General features: G+C 41.2%; 1 protein-coding gene across 1 annotated transcript in view; it reads left to right on the top strand.

The window, feature by feature from the left end:
• Utp20 (UTP20 small subunit processome component) overlaps positions 1-20,557 on the top strand; it is an 84,358-nt gene that overhangs the window by 7,916 nt on the left and 55,885 nt on the right. Inside the window, exons 6-18 of the mRNA XM_027392579.2 lie at positions 187-268; positions 962-1,099; positions 1,609-1,764; positions 2,306-2,452; positions 2,625-2,759; positions 3,697-3,774; positions 7,196-7,374; positions 11,401-11,556; positions 11,679-11,767; positions 13,105-13,210; positions 15,002-15,152; positions 16,102-16,164; positions 17,532-17,690. Of these exons, the coding sequence (XP_027248380.1) occupies positions 187-268; positions 962-1,099; positions 1,609-1,764; positions 2,306-2,452; positions 2,625-2,759; positions 3,697-3,774; positions 7,196-7,374; positions 11,401-11,556; positions 11,679-11,767; positions 13,105-13,210; positions 15,002-15,152; positions 16,102-16,164; positions 17,532-17,690 (1,639 nt within the window). The remainder of the gene's footprint in view (positions 1-186; positions 269-961; positions 1,100-1,608; positions 1,765-2,305; positions 2,453-2,624; positions 2,760-3,696; positions 3,775-7,195; positions 7,375-11,400; positions 11,557-11,678; positions 11,768-13,104; positions 13,211-15,001; positions 15,153-16,101; positions 16,165-17,531; positions 17,691-20,557) is intronic.

Raw genomic sequence — 20,557 nt, 5'->3', positions numbered from 1 at the left:
ATAAAGTGTTTCTTTGCAGACCAACACCACTTAACCTACCCTGTTGTCTCTGACCTCAGCTTTCTGTTTGATCTTGACTGTCTCTGTGATCATGTGTGCATACCTAGCACTGCTGATCAGATTGCTGACATGGAGCATGTCTGTACTAAACTGAAACTGTTAACTGCCCCATTTTTCTCCTTACAGCATGTACAGTACCCTCTTGGCTCATAAAAAACTACACATAAGAAACTTTGCTGCTGAAAGTTTTACTTTTTTAATGAGAAAGGTTAGTCTGCTCTTTTATGTACTTATTGGTAGTAAATTGTCAAGACTCTGATGGCCAGAATAGATATCTAAATACAAATAGATGTGTAATTACAAAGTAACTTCTTAAAAATACATAAATAGAAGCTTGTTATTATTTTCAGTTTATGTCATACTAAGGTTTAGCCTTTGCCAACTAATGAGTGAGCTGTGATTTAAGTCATTCTGTTACTTGGGTCTTTACAGCTTTGATTGTAGATAATATAATATAATATAATATAATATAAAGTATCCTGTGAACTAAGTCAGTGAAGGGATTTCTGTAATGATTTCTTTCCGGGAAACAGTAGCATAGTACCATCTATGTTTGTCTGATTTTTTTTTCCTGGTGAATTTAAGGTTTTGGTAATAAAATAAAATATCGGTATTAAGTTTCTTTTATGTTCATAATATATAATACTTGATTTGCTTTGAAAGATAGAATGTTGTATTATATTGTTTTTCTTAGCACATGCCTTCCTATCATACCAGTGAAATCACCCTCATATGACAATTACAAGTACAAGTATATGAGTCTCCTAGTTTGAAATCATTACACATGTCTGTTCCTTTCAGAAATTTTCAGAGCCTATTTAAATATGAATATATAAAATAGTATCGTTTCTTATTTAGACATACTTGTATTGTAAATGCAATTTTCCATTTCTCATTTTAGGTTTCTGATAAAAATGCACTTTTCAATTTAATGTTCCTTGATCTTAATGAGCATCCAGAAAAAGTGGAAGGAGTTGGACAGTTGCTCTTTGAGATGTGCAAAGGAGTCAGAAATATGTTTCATTCCTGTACAGGCCAGGTAAAGAGTGGGGAAAAATACTTGGAGTCTTTGTAGAAGAATTAAACAGAAGAGAATGAAATGAATGGTGTTAGGTGGGTGAGTAGAATTCCTAGGAGATACAGGAAGCACAAACTGGGGGGAGCGGTGTCGGGGTTAATAACGTGCTTCTTAATGTAGACTTTGGGTACTTTTACTCACAAAATCACATTGGTTTGCTTAGTCCTGAGTACTTGGGGGGTAATTGATGGTCATGGGTGGAGGGGAGAGGCTAGATAAATTCCATATCCTAAGGCTAGATAGTGTTGTTGGTACTCACTTGTAAATCCTAGCACCAGGGATGTTGAGGCAGATGGATTGTAAATTTAAGCACAACCTGGGCTGCAGAGTTAAAAGTCAAAGCTGCCATATCCTCGGTTATTCTGTGCTAAATTTTTAATAAAATCAGAGTGATAAACCACAGTTTAAGACTTTCTTTTAAAAATTGTTGTCCAAAAATGTTTTAATTGCTTTCTCTTCCATTCCCACAGGCGTTAAAGCTCATTTTGCAAAAGCTAGGACCAGTTACTGAAACAGAAACTCAACTACCATGGATTTTAGTTGGGGAAACACTGAAAAACATGGCCAAATCCACTGTAGTCTATATCTATAAGGAACATTTTGGTATATTTTTTGACTGTTTGCAAGTAAGTTCTGATTTTTAGGAATGAATATGTACCAGGACAGTCTGCATCCTCTTTGTCATTGCTCTGAGCTGAGCTGAGCACTGTTAGAGATTGTATTTCATCATCATATCCTTTATGCTTCTACCTGTACATCGATCTTCCTTCCACTCATGTAGTCTTTGCTTGCCTGTTTGTTTTGTGATATCTTTTGATACAGTGGATCATAGTGGCTTAGGGAATTGCCAGATTTCCTGTTTGTATCTTGGTTCTACCACTTATTTCAAGAGTGCCTTGGAGAAGTTATGTGGAGTTCCCTGTTGCTTGGTATTTTCATATGATGTTACCTATGTCAAGAATGCTGTGAGGGTGTTGAGTAAAAACTTCCAAAGAATAGAGTACTTAGGAAATACTAGCTGCTACTGTCTAGTGATGCCCGAAATGTGCCCTTCGTTAGTAAGCAAGAGTATGAGAAGGTGAGCTCTCACAGGACATCTCATTATTGCATGAGCAAATGGGTTTCGTGTTTTGTAGTTACTTTCTCTCTCAAATTCTTGATTTAAAGGAATCACTCCTGGAGCTCCACAACAAAGTGACAGAAAAAAACTGCTGTGAAAACTCTGAACAGATGAGCCGGCTGCTGGAAACATTCCTGATCCTTGTGAAACATGGAAGTGGGTCAAAAATAACCAGGCCTTCTGACATCTGTAGGGTGAGTTTCCGAGTCTGATATACCTAAGAGTTTGTAAAAGACTGGGCTGGGGTGTAGCTCTGTGTTGTGCACTCACCTGGCATGTGCAAAGGACTGATGATGCCCAGCACTGGAGGGTGGGGATGGAGTGGAGATTGCTATGTGTGTCTTGTTTTTTCTTTCATTATTACAGGTGTTGTCTGAAGCATTACAAACGGACAATCTTTCTACATCTTGCCGGAAGACCCTCTTGGATGTGGTTTCTGCTTTGCTTCTAGCTGAAAATGTTTCCTTACCGGAGACCCTCATCAAAGAAATCATAGAAAAAGTAATTGACTTCAGCAGATGTTACTAGTGTAGTTAATAATGGGTTTAGCATTGAGTATACCTGCTGAGAAATACAAATGAAGCATGGCAAATGCTCTGCCCCCAAGGGATTAAGCTTGTTAGGGAGATAGGAGCTTCATGCCATAAAGGAAACAAGCAGGATGAAGCACAGCTAAATTTCAAAGCAAACATTCGTCAACGTGTATCGTTTACTGTGCAGTGTGCAGTGGGTGTGTGCTACAGATGCCAGCGTAGATATTATGCCTACCATTATGGCTGGGTAAGGGAGCCTGGGAGTGAGTAGTTACAATATGGTGAATTAGTAGCTTAGAAATGTCTATTGGATTATAATGGTTAATTCTACTTACTAGGAAAACAGAGAAAGCTTTTCAAAAGACATGTACTTGGAGTAGTCTTTAAAAGTTTCTTGACAGTTTGCCAACAGAGGAAAAAGCACCTGATGAAGGAACTTTAATGACTGACTTGCTTTCATAAATGTGTGTAGTCTGAGCACACAAGCACTTGAGAAAGTATGACACCATAGCAGTAGAACTCTCTTGGCTTTGAAAGGTTAGGCTTTATCCTGTAAGTAGGGAAGGCCTCAGAAGAATTCTAAGCAGAATCAATATGATCCTATTGGGTTTTGAAAGCATGTTGAAATGGGACTGAAAATCGAAAACTGAGTTTCTATGGAGCCTTCTGCTTTTCCTGTTGTGATTGTGTGTAGTTGGGAAGGGGCCAAGCAGCCTTTAGGGTCTGTAGTAGTCACTAAGCTACCGCGCTCTGCATCTACGTTCCTTCAGAGCAGGTTAAGCCTCTGGATGGAATGAATGCTGATTGGCATGTGGTGTGCCTGCCTTCCCTTACTGTAGTTATGTTGAGGGTGAGGGAGGAACTGCTGTATACAATTATAAATACTTTTCATCTTTGTTTCACAGATATTTGAAAGCAAATTTGAAAGACGTTTGATCTTTGATTTTTCTGAAGTCATGTTTACTATGAAGCAGTTTGAACAGGTAAGCAAGACATTAATTTTAGGGTACTTTTTAAATATGTCACAGTGTAATCAAATTTGAAATTCTGTGATTTTGTTGTTGCTTGAGAGGAGCAGAATTGGTGCTTGCTGTTTTAGTATAGTTTTAAAGCAATTACATTCAATCATAAGTTATATGGGATACTATGTATGTGAAGTCATTTAAAATGCTCTCTGTCCAGGTTGGACTGTAATCCCAGCACTTGGGAGGTGGAGGCAGGAAGATGAAATCATAGCCTGACTTGACAGGGTGTTTAAGGCCAGTCCGGGCTACTTAGACCTTTCCTCTAAACCACCGTGGCAAAAAAAAATAAAGCCAGGTGTGACACATGCTTGTGCTCCCAGCACTTCAAAGGCTGAGACAGTGAATTACTGTGAGTTCAAGGCCAGCCTGGACTATATAACAGGAGCTAAGCTAGTCAGGGCTAGAGCGAGGCTCTGTGTCAGAGCATACAAATTTGAGTGTATACACACACAAATGTGAGCACACACAAATATAAACACACATAAAACAAATAATAGCCAGTAACCACTGTGTTTTTAGCAATAATTGAGTTTATAAAACCATTTGGCAAAATTGAAAAGTCAGTTTAAAGAACTTGGATGTAAGTTAAAACCTCAGCTCCATAGCAAGTCTTAGACCACCCTGTGCTGCATGAGACCCTCTCACCCACCCCCTATTAAAATACAAATCTCATCTGGATGTGGTGGTATATACCTACAGTCAGTCCCAGCACTTGGGAAATGAAGACAGAAGGATCAGGAGAGAGAGAGAGAGAGAGAGAGAGAGAGAGAGAGAGAGAGAGAGAGAGAGAGAGAGAATTTGTACCAGTTAGACAAGGCTAAAAGACAAATCATTTATTTTCCCATGTTACCAGCAGCAACCATAAAATAACTAACCTTATCCTAATTTTCCCTGGTATTCCTTGGTGTGTTAGTTTTGGTCTCATATGTAGACTTCCTTCTCTGGTAGGTTAATTTTAGTATTTTAGTTCCTTTATCCCTCATCTTCCCAGGAGAGTTCATATTTACCACTTATATTTATAAGCAGGAAGAATTTTAGGGTTATATGTCCTTTTGTGTGCGCCTTACCTTTCCTTGAATTAGCAATTGCCTCATTCTTCACACGGTTGAAAACTTTGTCGTGACTTTGTCTCCCAGTAGCATCCGCATGACAGCTGCTTTCCTTCTGCTTCCTTAGATTTCTCCTGGAGTGCCTCCTTTTAGGACTTGCTCTCAGTCCGTTGAACAAATGTCCCGAAAGGGTGGCCCTTTGTTTTTTTTTCCTGTTTCCTGGGCTATGCCTTTCCCTCTCATTCCTACTTTACTCTTTTATCTCACTGTCATAGGTCCTACAGGTTCCTGGGGAAGGTAAATGGCAGGAACATAAGATTTAGTGTATCTGAAAATACGGGTTTTTTTCCCCCCAAGAGATTATTTTTTTATTATTTCAAATTAGAAACAAGCCTGCTTCACATGTCAATCCCTTCTCCCTCTCCCTCCCCCCCAACCTCCCACCCCATCCCCCCTCTGCTCCCCAGGGAGGGTAGTAATGCCCTCCATGGGGGTTCCCCAAAGTCTGTCATATCATCTTGGGCAGGACCTAGACCCTCTACCATGTGTTGAGGCTGAGACAGCATCCCTCCATGTGGGATGGGCTCTCAAAGTCCCTTCTTACGCCAGGGATAAATACTGATCCACTACCAGGGGCCCCATAGAGTGCCAAGGCCTCCTCATTGACATCCACATTCAGGGGTCTGGATCAGTCCTGTGCTGGCCTCCCAGACATCAAGAAAGAAATTAAAGAAGATACCAGAAAATGAAAAGATCTCCCATGCTCTTGGACAGGTAGAATCAACATAGTAAAAATGGCAATCTTGCCAAAAGCAATTTACAGATTCAACTCAATCCCCATCAAAAGCCCAACACAGTACTTCACAGACCTTGAAAGAACAATGCTCAACTTTATATGGAAAAAAAAACAAAACAAAACAGGATAGCTAAAACAACCCTGTACAATAAAGGAACTTCTGGAGGCATCACCATCTCTGACTTCAAGCTCTATTATAGAGCTATAGTCCTGAAAACAGCTTGGTGTTGGCACAAAAATAGACAGATAGAACAATGGAATCTAATTGAAAACCCTGATATTAACCCACATACCTACAAACACCTGATTTTTGACAAAGAAGCTAAATTTATACAATGGAAAAAAGAAAGCATCTTCAACAAATGGTGCTGGCACAACTGGATTCAGATATGCAGACAATTGCAGATAGATCCATGTCTATCACCATGCACAAAACTTAAGTCCAAATGAATCAAAGACCTCAACATAAATCTAGCCACACTGAATCTTCTAGAAGAGGAAATGGGATATACCCTCGAAGGAATTGGTACAGGAGACAGCCTCCTGAATATAACACCAGTAGCACAGACATTGAGATCTACAATTAATAAAGGGTACCTCCTGAAACTAAGAAGCTTCTGTAAGTCAAAGGACACAGTAAGACAAAATGACCGCCCACAGAATGGGAAAAGATCTTCACCAACCCCATATCTGACAGATGGCTGATATCCAAAATATACATGAACTGAAGAAGCTAGCCACCAAAACACCAATGAAATTAAAAAGTGGGGTGAGCTGGGCGTTGGTGGTGCACGCCTTTAATCCCAGCACTCGGAAGGCAGAGGCAGGCGGGTTTCTGTGAATTCGAGGCCAGCCTGGTCTCCAGAGCAAGTGCCAGGATAGGCTCCAAAGCTACACAGAGAAACCCTGTCTTGAAAACCCAAAAAAACTAAAGTGGCTGAACGACACTTAAGAAAGTGCTCAACATCCTTAGCCATCAGAGAAATGCAACTCAAAACAACTCTGAGATACCATCTTACACCGGCCAGAATAGCTAAAATCAAAAACACCAATGATAGTCTATGCTATTGGAGAGAATGTGGAGAAAGAGGAACACTCCTCTATTGCTGGTGAGAGTACAAACTTGTAAGACCACTTTGGAAATCATTTTTGCGGTTTCTCAGGAAAATGGGAATTTCTACCTCAAGATCCAACAATTCCTCTCTTGGGCATATACCCAAAGAATGCACATTCATACAACAAGGACATAAGTTCAACTATGTTCCTAGCCGCGTTGTTTGTAATAGCCTGAAAATATGTTTATTCCCTCTCTGCACTGGGTTGTTAGTAGACTAGGCATCAAATTCTAGGTTGTAGCCCCCCCCCCCCCAAAGTATTCAGAGTGTTGCCACATGGTCGTCTAGCTTCTGTTGTTCATGTGGAGAAATTTAATGCTTATCTTGCCAGGAAATCTGTTGAAGTGTTATGGTCTCTTTCCTGGGTGTTCTGACGTCTGCTTCTGTTAATGACGGTTAATTTCCATTTTTGTCTTCAGCTTTTTCTACCGAGCTTTCTCTGTTACATTGAGAATTGCTTCTTGATAGGCGACTCTGTGGTCTGCAACGAAGCGCTGGCCATTTTAGCTAAGCTCATCCTGAACAAGGCTGCTCCACCTACTGCTGGCTCCATGGCCATTGAAAAATACCCTCTGGTTTTCTCACAACAGACTGTGGGGTAAGTTTTAAATCCATCCCCTATAGTGATGGTAAGATTATCCATTTGTAGTTGAATGTTCAAGTATACTGCCCAAAATGATGACCTTATATATTCTCTAGAAAGATGTCCATGACAATGTGTTGTGGGAGACTCAGGTTGTGCCTGTATACACAGTAATTCATAAGATTGCAGTTTGAAAAGTTTAAAACAAATGTTGTGCACCTAAGTGTAGAAAAATGTGGATGTAGACAGAAACCTATTAGCTTTGTTTATCTCAGAGGGTTATTAAGAAAAGATGTGATTAGCTGGGCAATGGTGGCACATGCCTTTAATCCCAACACTCTGGATCTCTGTGAGTTTGAGGCCAGCCTGGTCTGCAAAGCAAGTTCCAGGACAGTTGGGCTGTTAAACAGAGAAATCCTGTCTCATAACCCCCCCCCAAAAAAAAACAGTGATTATTAATTTTTTTTAACCTTTTAAGATTCATGTATAATTTCAAGAAATAGTATAGAGAGGTTCTGTGTGTACATTTCCCACTGGTAACATCGTATATAATCTTGCTGAGGTGTTAGAACTAGATACAGTTTAGCAGCCTCACTAGACTTCCTCAGTTTGTGTGTGCTCACCTGAACACTGTCCATATGCACATCTCTGGGTCCATGCAGGTGACCACTCAGCAGATCTGTCACCACCAACTGAAGGTACAGAAGTGCTCATCTTTGTCCCTCTTTGTCCTGCAGTTTTTAAGAATTTAAAGACAATTATATCAGTTTTCTTCTCCCTCCAGCCCTCTCCCATGCCCCTTTCTCCTGCTCACTTCACAATTCCCTTATACACCTTTTAATAGCTGCACTCACACTTGCATTCCTAACTCCTCGTACTCAGTCAGCCCTCCCATTTTTATATCACCATGAGCATGTTCTATACGTAGAATTGTGCAGTGTGCCTTTGTGAGTCTTTTCCACCTAGCACAGTTCCTGTGAGATTCACCCAGGTTGCTCTATTCGTGACCTCACCCTGTGTTTCTGAGCAGGGTTCCCTGGTAAGAACAGAACACTGTTTAATAGTCACATGTGGGAGGACATTTAGTATCTCTGCTGCTTGGCCACTGCATGTTCAGCTGCTGTGAACATGGTGCTTTCAACTCTGTGAATATCCCAAAGTGGGATTTGGGTCTTTATGATCAGTATGAAGAATTAGAACCCACTTCTTGTAAATAGCGTTATAGTGACTTGTGAAGGCATAGTTTTAAAGAGCCAAATACAATTTATTAATTCATGACAGAAACAACAGTTCCATAAAACATTAAAAAATGAAGTGTTTTTGATTTTTTTGTTTGTTTTTGTTTTTTTGTTTTGGAGGTAGGACCTCACTGTGTATCCCCTCCCTCCCTCCCGTCTTCTTTCCTTCCTTTGTCATATGAAGTGTGTAACTCATCGTGCATTAATTGTTGTGTCAGTTTGAGGTTTAGGCCAACTGGCTGTTGACAAGCTGTTGTCTGTGGTACTTGTGTCATAAATCACCTGGGCATGTTTTCTGCTCTATGTTTGTTCCATAGTCTGCTCCATTTATACTGTTGTATTATAACTGTTTGAAAATGTTTTCTTTTTCTGTGGTGGGTGGGAGTGGTACATTACATGTCTGTGGAGTCAGAGGATAACTTTTGTTAGTAGGTTCTTTCCTTCTGCTCTGTGAGTTCTGGGACTCAAACTCAGCTCATTGGGTTTGGCAGCAAGTGCCTTTACCTACTGAGCCATCTTGCTGGCCCCATTCCTTTGTTTCCATACTTTATTTTGTGTTTGATGGAGTGGTTATACCTGTTGCCACCCTTGTGGTTTGCTTTGAGACACTAGGGTAAATTTTCTCTAAGTTCTTGGCTTTGAACTTGGCTGCATTCTCTGGGGTGAAGGGCACAATATAATTTTGATTAGGTGAGCTTGAGATCTGGGGAGACTTGCCTCCGTATTGCCTGTGTACATCTCCCACTCTCAAAGTAGCTTCTGTCAAATGAGCCTGTGCAGAGTCTTCCTCTTTTTATCTGGGTCTGGTAATGAGTTACTCCTGGAGAATCATTTCCTTAGGTCTTATATCTTTTTTTTTTTTTTTTTTTTTAGGCCTTATCTCTTGATTTCACAACCCAGAGCAGGCACATTCTCGAAAGTAGCTAGAACTCTGGGTTCTGTGCTGTGGAGTGAGAGGCTGCTTTGTTCTTGGCTTCCCTGAGGGCAAGCCAAGGGATTGATTAGGCCTCCTGCTGCACCTCTGAGTTCTTTAATCCTCTGAGAAAAATACATAGTACACAAATGTAGGTCTTTTAACCCAGAGCTAGTGCTACAATTTCAATCTCTCTTTTCCTGAGAAAACATCCCTCTGCTCTCTCTCCCGAGATACAGTCTGTGTGAATGGTCACCTTTGGCTTAACTCCTCCTGTGGAGGTTTTTGAGTAATAGTTTGAGCTGAGTGTGGTGACATGTATTTGCACACAGACAGTTGTACACTCAGCTAGAATCCAAACAAGGAGGTGGCAAGAGGAGTGTTGCAATTACAGTCCAAGCTAAGCAACATTGTGAGTTTGAGGTAAGCCCGGGGTCCATAGAGAGACCTTGTCTCTAAAACATCATAGTTTAGTACCATCCCAGCTGTCCATCTCACTGGAACTAGGAAGAGAAAATTGATGTGGAAATGCTCATTTAAAGCCTCATGTACTTCTGTAGACAATGGGTGAAACTGATTAAGAGAAGCCTCTCCATAGCTCAAAAGATAATGTTGCTGAGGAGAGGGACCTGGTGAGGCAGTTAGGCAGTGAGCAAGGAGGAGGAGAGAGGACCGGTCCTTCCTAGAGTTGGCCTTTGGACTTACTGTCACTGTGGAAAGGACTGAGCCTTGCAAGGTCTGAGTTCAAGACTCCAGGTGAGGGGGGAAGCTAACTATAGGACAGTGCTGAGGCAGATAATGACTTTTTTAAAATTTTTTTTATACATCATCTGAGTATTTTATAGTTTTATAGATTGTCAAATGATACCCATTGCCAAAAAGACTAGCAAGATATGATGACTTGCTGGGCAGTGGAGGCACATACCTTTAATCCCAGAACTTGGGGGAGGGAGGTCATGGGGTTGCAGAGACAGGCGGATCTCTCTATGAGTTCCAAGCCAGCCTGGTCTACAGAGTGAGTTCTAGGACATCCAGGGCTATACAGAGAAACTGTCTAGGAAAAAAAAAAAAAGATATAATGACTAATGAATTGATAGTTAAGCTAAATTAACTTACTTGTCCTTATATTTCTAAATATTCTGTGTCCTGAAAAGTATCAAACAAAAAATGTGACCTTTTGTTGATTCAAATAACAAAAAACATTACAGTCCACTTCTAGACATGAATGGTAAGTTGGAAGACATATCACCTCTCATCTCTGTGACTTGGCTTGCAAGAAGAGAAAAGGGGTATTTATAACTATATAACTAACACATAACAAATGCTACGTCAATACCCATCACTAAATACCCTTGTGCCACATTAAAGTCAGAAAACTGTCAGTCATAATTAGTAAAAGTGATATTTGCTGATTTTACCGTGGTAACTTTGTGACATCATTTTTCATTTGGGAAATAGTAAAGTTCATGTAAAAAGGAAACATGGTTGATTATAATGGTTCATGCCTATAATCTCAGCAGTACCTAGAAGGTAAGAGGCAGGAGGATTGCCGCAAGTTCAAGCTAGCCAGGGCTCATAGCTCTACTCTGTCTCAAGTAAATAAGAAATGAGGAATAGAGGAGGTCAGTTTGTCCCAGTTCATAAGAGGTTTGCCCAGCAGCACAGAATGCATGGCAGTGCCTAGGACTAGAAAGGACCTGGGCCAGCGTACAAATGGGTTGAAATAGAGAAGTAAGTACTGTATGTCAGGCACATGGAGTTAAAGAGCCTGTCACTGCAAGTTTGTTTATTTGCATCCAGCCTTCACCTCCAACTCCCTCCTCTGTTCAAGATGCATCCTTACAAACTTGTCATTGTGTTACATATCTGTTCATTGTTTTTACCCTTCAGATCCTACTTGCAGCAGAGGAAGACTGACTCTAAGAGAAGAAAGGAACAGTCTACAGTACTAGACCATCTCTTAGCCATAGTCCAGTCACCCCCAAATAAAGATACCACTTACCTTTCTCGGTCTTGGGCAGCCCTGGTGGTATTGCCTCATATTAGGTAAGAAAATAAGCTTTAGTTTTACAAGTGTTTAACATTTTTAATCATTCTGTGCCATTCTGTGAATAAGCCATTACATAGAAATTTGAGTATTTCCCTTTTTCTCTGCACTTCTTGAACAGACCTCTTGAGAAAGAAAAGGTACTAGGTCTCCTGTCGTGCTTCATAGACTCACTCTTCATGGCTGTTGACAAGGGGAGCTTTGGAAAAGGTCAGTGACAATCAGCACTTGTTCTCTCTCTGGCTGGTCTTTTCTGGCACACCCAAAGTAAATGTAACCATGTGTCATGCCAGAGAACAGTACTAACACTATTCTGCTCCAACTCTCTGTATGAAAAATGCGTGTGGCAGGCACATGAGTCACTTGTACACACCCCGTAATGTGCGACCAGGTCCAAGTTGCCTGAACACAAGGAAGGTTGGTTATCAAGAGGCTGTTATAACTTGGGACACTTCAGCCCTGCTGTCTCCTGTTCCTCCTACCCCTAGATAAACCTGCTCCAAGCTGCTCCTGAAAGAAAATCTAACACTCTTATTTACATGTGTGCTCCCTCTGCCTGAGAACTTTCCCGAGTCCCTTATTCAGTGCACACTTTTCCTTCCAAACACCATCAGGCTGCTTGTTTGTTGTTGCTGTGATAAACACCATGCCCAAAAGTGACTTAGGAAGGAAGGAAGAGTTTGTGTTCGTGTACAGTTCAGGAGAGTATATAATGGTAGAGGAGACATGGGTGCAGGCAGCCAGAAAAGGAAGATGAGAGATGACTCCAGCAGCAAGACTTTGTATCCTAAAAGTTCAAGAGCCTCCTCTAAATAGCATCCCCAGCTGGGGGCCAAGTGTCCACATACAGGAGTCTATGGTGGCCTCTTTCTCGTCTGGACCACCACGGGTGCATCACTAGGAAGGCGGGAACAGGTTGCCATGCTCCAAGTCACTGTTTAATTTGTGTTAACTGAGTATCTGTTGGCGAGACCCTATTAGATATGTGACTTAATATAAATTGAAGAATAATTTCAGCATGAATAATTTTATATACAGATAACTGAGCTTTTGAAAAACCCAGGGCTAGTTCTAGTTCTAGTCTGGGTGATGCTGGAGGGTGGACTGTGTCCCTTATTTGAAATGCTTAGGACCAAAAAGTGCTTCAGGTTTTCGAGTTTCTCAGATTTTGAAATATGTACATGTATATCACTGGTTGGGGAGCCCTAACATGAAAATCCCAGATCTAACATTGTGACTCTGAAGCTAAGTGCATAGTAAGGCTCAGACACTCGGGTCTGGAGTAGAGATCTAGCCTTAGCTGGCTTCTTGTCTCAGTCAATGGCATGAACTTTTATTCTCTGCTTCAGGCTTGTGCTCACTGTAAGAAAGGGACATGTCTGACTTGACACTCTGTGTTGTTCTCTGTTACAGTTAGACATTTGACATACAGTACTGTGTTAAAATACAGACTCCCTTTAAGTGAGCCTCCTGTAAGTAATGTTGATAATGAGATGTTTCACAACAGAGAGAGAAATAATACGCTTTTCTTGGTTTTCTGCCCTCAGGGAGCTTATTTGTTCTTTGTCAAGCTGTAAATACTCTGCTGAGTTTGGAAGAGTCTTCTGAACTTCTTCATCTGGTTCCTGTGGAGCGGGTGAAGAGCTTAGTGTTGTAAGTAAATAACTTAATAATGAAACAAATATAAAAGGCCCATTTTTGTGAAGTCTTGGAAATAACAGAAATCTGTTCTATACCTGAATACAGTCACATGGGGAAATTAAATGTTGATACTAGATCCTTCAACTAAAATAAGTAATTTTTTTGTCAGACATTAAGTATATAGTTATTTTTGCAAAGGAATACTTAATTATGTGCCTAGGTTTTAGGTTATAAAGTTAAAATGCTAGCTGGATTAAAAAAAAACAAAAAACAAACAGGGTCTCTGCATAGCCCTAAAACTCAATAGGTAGACCATGGTGGCCTTGCACTCCCAGAAATGCATCTGCGTCTGCCTTCCAGCTGCTAAGATTAAAGACATGTCTCACCATGTCCAGCCCAGCTACATTTAAAAAGAAAAAGAAAGTTATTTTATTTGGTGATGCTGAGAATTTAACCCTAGGCCTCACACACACCAGGCAAGCTTTCCACTCCAGTGTTAGCCTTTCCCAACCTAGCACCCCACTGTAGCCTTTCCTAACCTAGCACCCCACCGTAGCCTTTCCTAACTCCCATCCCACTGTTTAGCCTTTCCTTGCCACTTTCATGACCCACTCTCCATATTCCGACCTCTTCCTGTTCTGTTTTACCGTGTGTGACCTGCATACCTGAGAACCTTCCCTGTTGTCTTTTGCTGTATGATAAAATGGTCTGGTTTGGTTTTTCTGGCCTGTACATTTGTTTTGACTAGCCTCTGACTCTGGAAGTAGCACTGGTTCATTACTGAGAGGCCTGCTCTGGTTTCTGGTAGGTTGAGGCCAAGGCTGTGGCTAAGCAGTGTACAGTGCATGAGGCAGCCCCCAACTGTTCCTGCCCTGAATGCTAGTATTGTTGGGAAGCCCTCCACCTGCCATAACCCCTCACTGGGAATAAAATACTGAAGTCCTCACCAAGTCCCTCTGACTTCTTATGACCCCTGTGACTCCTGACATTACCTGTGTTTCCTTGTTCACTTGGCCTCAGCTACACTGGTCTCTAATGTTCTTGTAGGTAAGAATGCATCAGAGTGAGCTTGGATTCACTCTTCTGCCTAGAATGTTTTTCCTTCAGATACCCTTAGGCCCACTTACCTATTTCCTTCCAGTTCTGCAGTCTGTGGCTGTCCTGTATCAAATGCACTCCACTTTGCCCACTGGTCCCTGCCAACTGCTCTCCCTTTGTCTGCCTCTATAGCCTCCTTCCTGTGATGCTTTTCTCCCCAGCATTTACCACTGCTCTACTGAGTATCTTTTAGTGTACTGTGGCTACCTTTTCTAGAATTTGAGTTTCAGGAAAATAAGAACTTGGTCTTTGGTTTACTTTCTATCCGTTGTCTAGAAAAAACACTGGTGTATGCTAGACTCTTAGTCCATATCTGAATGAAGTTGGCATATTGAGGGTCTGTAGCTTGTCATGGGAAGGTTTAGATATGGGCTGTACTTTCCTCACCAGCTCAGATCCTGGCATGCAGTAAACACTTCACAAGTTTCACGTCTCCTTTTTTTATGCAACTGTTATTCACAGCTGTGGATTGGTGTAGCAGGCAGCATTGCCTATTCTAGTCCCACCTCTGCCTCTAGCCAGCTGGTTGTATCTAAGCACATTACTCACTTGGTAGGCCTAGCTTTCAGCTATAACTATAAAATGATGTTGGCAAGCTCTATAAAACTTAAAGCCTGCTGCCTTTTATATTTCCCTCATCAGCGGACTTTTCTTGGTAACTTAGCAGTGTGATGCAGTTTGAATCTCATAAATATCTTGTTGCAGAACATTTCCAGCGGAGCCATCTGTGTTGCTGTTGGCTGATCTCTATTACCAGAGACTAGCGTTATGTGGATGCAAAGGGCCACTTTCTGAGAAAGCTTTAATGGAGTTATTTCCCAAGTTACAAGCAAACATTTCAACTGGTGTCTCCAAGGTAATGCTGCATTGTGGGTTCGGCCGTGACCACCTGGTTCCTCATCAGAGGGTGCTGCTGTGGGATTTCTGTTGGAGCAGTGATGACCCTGGCCACAGACTGGTCACAGCAAGATTGCTTAGGGTGATCAGGAAGATTACAAATCCTAGGGTTCTACCTCCTAAGATTTCGATTCAGTAAGACTCAAGTAGGAAAACACTAGAGAAATAAAATGATTTTTCTTTTATTTATGTACTCATAAGTGGTAGTTGTTGGAGTAAATCTCCATTACGACAGCCCTTTCTAGTGCACATTTCATGGACTAGATAATTGTGCTTATCTAATAGGTAAACAACCTACTCATGTCTTACAACTTAAAACTAGAAGAATGTGTTCTTGTGATACGTTGCTGTTCTCAAAAAGTTTTCAGATTCTGTAAAAAAAAATACTTAAGCCAGGCGTAGTGGTGCATGCCTTTAACACCAACAGTTAGGAGACAGACCTCTGTGAGGCCGACCTGTTTTGCATTGTGAGTTCCAGGACAGCCCAGAATGCATAGTAAGACCCTGTCTCTAAAAAACCAAGAAAAGGAAGAAAAGAAAAAATTTTAGATGGTTCACCTACTCATTGAAGTGTGTGGAAATACCCATGTGACTAAGGAGTGTGGAGCCGCTGATTTAGCTCAACAGTGTACACGCTTATCCAGGCCTTGCACTTACTGCCATAGGTAAAACTAGATTATGGTATGTTGAGCAGCCTTACCCACTCAGTCTCTTGCTATCTTGAATTCATTTACTGCTTGAATTAGGTATTAGTCGTTGTTGGATATGAAACAAGGACTAGAAAAGGCCAGTTTTACTCTGACCAATGGTATCTCTTGGATTTTGTGAGACGGGTTTCGCTGATTGCACATCCATGTCTTCCTTCACTTAAACTTTGCAGTTTGAAATCTCCCTTGTACTTTCTCTAGATTCGGCTCTTGACAATAAGGATCCTAAATCATTTTGATATCCAGCTTCCGGCTTCAATGGAGGTATTGTAATTATTAGAGTGGATAGTTTAAAAAAATATGTAAGTTATATTGATATCTTTGCTATATAACTGTATATAGCTAAATTATTTAAACATGTATTATAAAAATTGGTATTTTGGAATTTATATTCTTGCCTACCAGTAAGTCTCCTAAATGTTTTTCAAATCTTGTGGGTAGCAGACATGGTGGGAGCTCATGCTACCACGGGAGTCTCCATATCGGTGCCTCTGGATTTACTCTTTCTTTAGAAGTTTCAATAGTGCCCCACAGTTTAAAATCTTACTGATTCCTCTGCTAGTGGAAGTTAAGAGGGGTTTTAGTTACCATCTTCCAGTATCTTGCAAAGCACCACAGTGAACTCCCTTAGATGGATATTTTCATGTATAGAGTTATTTCCATGATGCAAATACTAGAAGTAGAATTGCACAGTGATTAAATATATAAAACCATGTGTGTGTTTTGTTTTTCTTCTTTTTGTTCTTCTTCATTTTAGTAGTTGCCATTAGTCATTTAGAATCCTTTTGACAATTTCCTGTTTACTATGTATGTATGGTGTTTGTGGGCATACATGCACGTGTAAATACATTTAGTGCTCATGAATATGGAGGCCAGAGGTTGATGTTGGGTGTTTTCTATTGTTCTCTACTTTAATTTTTAATTTAAAATATAGTTACATCACTTACCCACTCCAACTGCTCCTGTGCCCTCTGCCACCTCCTATTCTTTGTTACATATTTTTAAGTATGAATAAATGTCTAAGTACAACCTGCTAAGCCCATTTACTATTACTTGTCTGTATATGTGCTTATAGCTAATAATTTTTTTTAATTTTGAATCACTGCATTTTATTTTTATGTGTTAGATGTTTTGCCTACATGTATATCTGTGCCCAAGGAGGCCAGAAGAGGGCATCAGATAAGTTATGAGCCACCATGTAGGTGCTGGGAATTGAGCCAGGGTCCTCTGGGGAACAGCCAGCTATTAGCTGCTGAGCCATCTCTCCAGCCCTGGTCACAGTTTTTTGAGACAAGTTCTCCCACTGAATCAGCTTGGCCTCCTGACCCCTGAGCTCCAGGAGTCTGTCCTTCTCTACCATATACAAGGTTGGGTTTTTTTTTGTTTTGTTTTTTCATTTTTAAAACCTTTAAGCTGAGCATTATTTAATGCACACATTTAATCCTAGCATTCGGTTGGCAAGAAGCAGGCAGATCTCTGTAAGCTTGAAGTCAGCCTGGACCACATAGGGAGTTCCAGGCCAACCGGGACTATGTAGTAAGGCCCTATCTCAAACAAAACTTCTAGTCATGCTTTACACCCCTTTCGGAATGAGGGTTCTGACCTGCCTTGGGTTTTCTCTGGCTGAGCAGGATGACGGACTCTCGGAGCGGCAGTCAGCCTTTGCTATCCTACGCCAGGCAGAACTGGTGCCAGCAACTGTGAGCGACTACAGAGAGAAGCTCCTCCACTTGAGAAAGCTGAGGCATGATGTGGTGCAGGATGCAGCCCCTCAGGGACCACTACAGGAGGTAACTGTGGTGTCTGTCTTTCTTTAAAATGGTTTCTTAAAGTATGTTTTAAATCATATTTTGGAGATCATATCACATAGTTATCAACAATGAAAATGTTGTCATTATAAGTAAGGTGAACCTTGTTTCTCTTCCATGCTTCAAGTTAAATCTCTTTCAGCCTATTAAATAATGTGGTCCTTTTGCTTATGTGAAGATATGACACAGTGACCACCATTTTGTGTTGCTTTACCTACAAAGGGAGACCTTGGCTACACTAGCAGCTCATTTCACTTGGGGTTTCTCTTGTGCTTCTTACCTTGTTATAGCATGTGAGCATTTTAAAATGTAATACTTCACTTTCAACAGTTGTCTAGCTTCAAGGGCCTTTAAGAAAGAAAGAAAGAAAGGAAGGAAGGAAGGAAGGAAGGAAGGAAGGAAGGAAGGAAGGAAGGAAGGAAGGAAGGAAGAATCCAGTTTTGTTGATAGAATAATTCTAAAATGTGGGTTCTGTCCTTTAAAAGATGCTATAAAGGGGTAGAGTATCATTTGTAGGTATTGGGTTAGGTTGCAGAAATGTGTCATATGAGAAGCAGAGCTGACTGCTGGCCCCTGGCATCCCCACAACAGTTTTAAGTAGAATACTCATGATTACCAAGGTGAAGGACTGGCACCACTATTTCCTTGTTTGTGAATTAGGAAAATAGTAGTCTGTACTCCACTGTTGCTATAGGAATTGCACGAGATAAGTCTAAAATCTCACTACAAAATATGCTACCATCTCAGCACTTTATAGTAACTATTATGGTTGTTAACATTAATTAATTATGTTAATCTTTCATCAAATATGTCATCTAGTAATGACTAAGGTGCTAGTGATAAACATCACAGCAAAAGCCCAGCCTCTGCCCTCAAAGACATCGTGTCAGGGGTAAGACTAGGGAACCTTCCATCCACAGTGAGAATGCCCTTTGGTGCCTGCTCAAGAGTGTGTAAATTTCTAGAAGGGTGAGGTTTGGCCTCATCTTGAGGGAGGCAATACTGTTCCATTTCGAGATGGAGTGTGCAAAGGAAGCAAGGTCTGAGAGAGCATAGGTTATCCAGGGAAGCTGCAGATGGCTGTGGTCCCGAGGCTTGGAAGACACTGATACCATATTCTCTCTTTGATGTCACAGATGAGCTCTCCCTTCTCCCCAGTCATCCTGCTGTCTTTGATAGGTGATTCCTCTGCTCATTATCTGTAGGTCACAATACTGGTCTTTTTTCCCTTCTGGAAGGAATTCTCTCATCATATATTCCTTGAGGGACTTAGGTCTTCTATTAGTCATCTATGGAGTAGGCTTTCAGTGAAAATGTGTTTATAGAATAGTGTTCTTTGTGATCCCTACTGGGGACATAATCTTACAATTTTCTTTATTATATGTTACTACAACAAAATGACTAAAACATAAGAAAGACCTTGACTGTCTTACAAGGCAACTAGGAAAGTACGTTTCTCCCATATCAAGAACATTTCATGTTATGATGGTCTCTGTGGTCACTGCTTTTCAAAAATTGGTGGTGGCTAGGTTTTAGGATTCAGAGAATGGCCATGGAACAGGTAACAGAACAGTCACACTTTGCATTGCCAGTAAAATACATGAAGAAAGCAGTAAGACTAAAATACTTATTGTAGTTTGTCCTGATTTCTATCCTTGCCATTCAAGAAAGAGCAAGGTCTCTTCTTTAAGAAGGAACATTTGAAAGCCCCGCATTGTTTCCCACTGGGTTTAGGCACTGCGCACACAGAAGGATGGGGAATGGGAGGGAGGCAGAGTGTGATATACTCCACTTAGAAGAAAGCTGAGGCAGTGAGCTTCAGATTTGCTCAGGGTCATGCAACCCTAGCTGGTGGGACTGTGGATGCACCTGAGGTATTCTGGGTCACCGGCCATGCTTTCAGCTGCTGTGCACTGACACTGCTCTGGTCGATGACAGCTCAGGTAGATCCATTCCCCATGTTAATGAAGTAGCATGTGCACAAAACCAAGTCAGCCTAGAAGGAACGAGTTCCCCTTCCTTGTACTTGGTAGTTTACAAGCATGCCTGTCCATTCATAATCCTTCCCATCCGGAACCTCATTCAGTTCTCACAGCAAAGTGTGGGCAGCATTAGTCCCTTCTTATAAATGAGAAGGCAGGCTCATTGACTCCTGATGAGGAAGGACGCCATGTCAGTGTAATGCCCATGTTCTTCACCACTTGTATTCGCTGCTGCAGGATACTGGCTTTGTCTTTGGAAATCCGGTGTGGAGTCAATAGAAGCAAGGCAGAGGAAAGCATTCCTCTCTCATTTAGTTTTGGTCTTCTCTATTTTAAATGTTAGCATCCTGTACATTTCATTTGGAACAGGGAGTGAAGCTGGAACCTGTACCAACATCACACCCCCAAATTAGAAAGAAAGAAAGAAAGAAAGAAAGAAAGAAAGAAAGAAAGAAAGAAAGAAAGAAAGAAAGAAAGAGAAATCTGCCATCTCCATGATGTCTTCCTAGAAAACCAGTGTTGGTAATAATGAATGCTGTTCAAAGTTTCCTGAGAATACTCTGGTTTCTCTTCAGATCTTATAAATCTTTCGCCTTTCAAAGTTGACTGAGAAAGCTTTAGGCCCCCTGAACTGCACTCTCTGAAAGTTTAGTTTCAAGAAATCAGACGTCTGCCCAGGCATGGTGTCGCATGGTGGAAGAGACAGGTGGATCTCTGAGTTTGAGGCCAGCCTGATCGACAGAGTGAGTTTCAGGACAGCCCAGACTATGTAAAGAGACTCTTAAAAAAAAAAAAAAAAAGAACTCAGGCACCTGCTCTGCTGTACAGGAGGCTTGAGCCCCCAGTCCCACATATTTTTGTTGTTGT

Source organism: Cricetulus griseus, assembly GCF_003668045.3.
Source record: "Cricetulus griseus strain 17A/GY chromosome 1 unlocalized genomic scaffold, alternate assembly CriGri-PICRH-1.0 chr1_0, whole genome shotgun sequence".
Lineage (NCBI taxonomy): Eukaryota > Metazoa > Chordata > Mammalia > Rodentia > Cricetidae > Cricetulus > Cricetulus griseus.
This window is presented reverse-complemented; position numbering and strand designations above follow the sequence as displayed.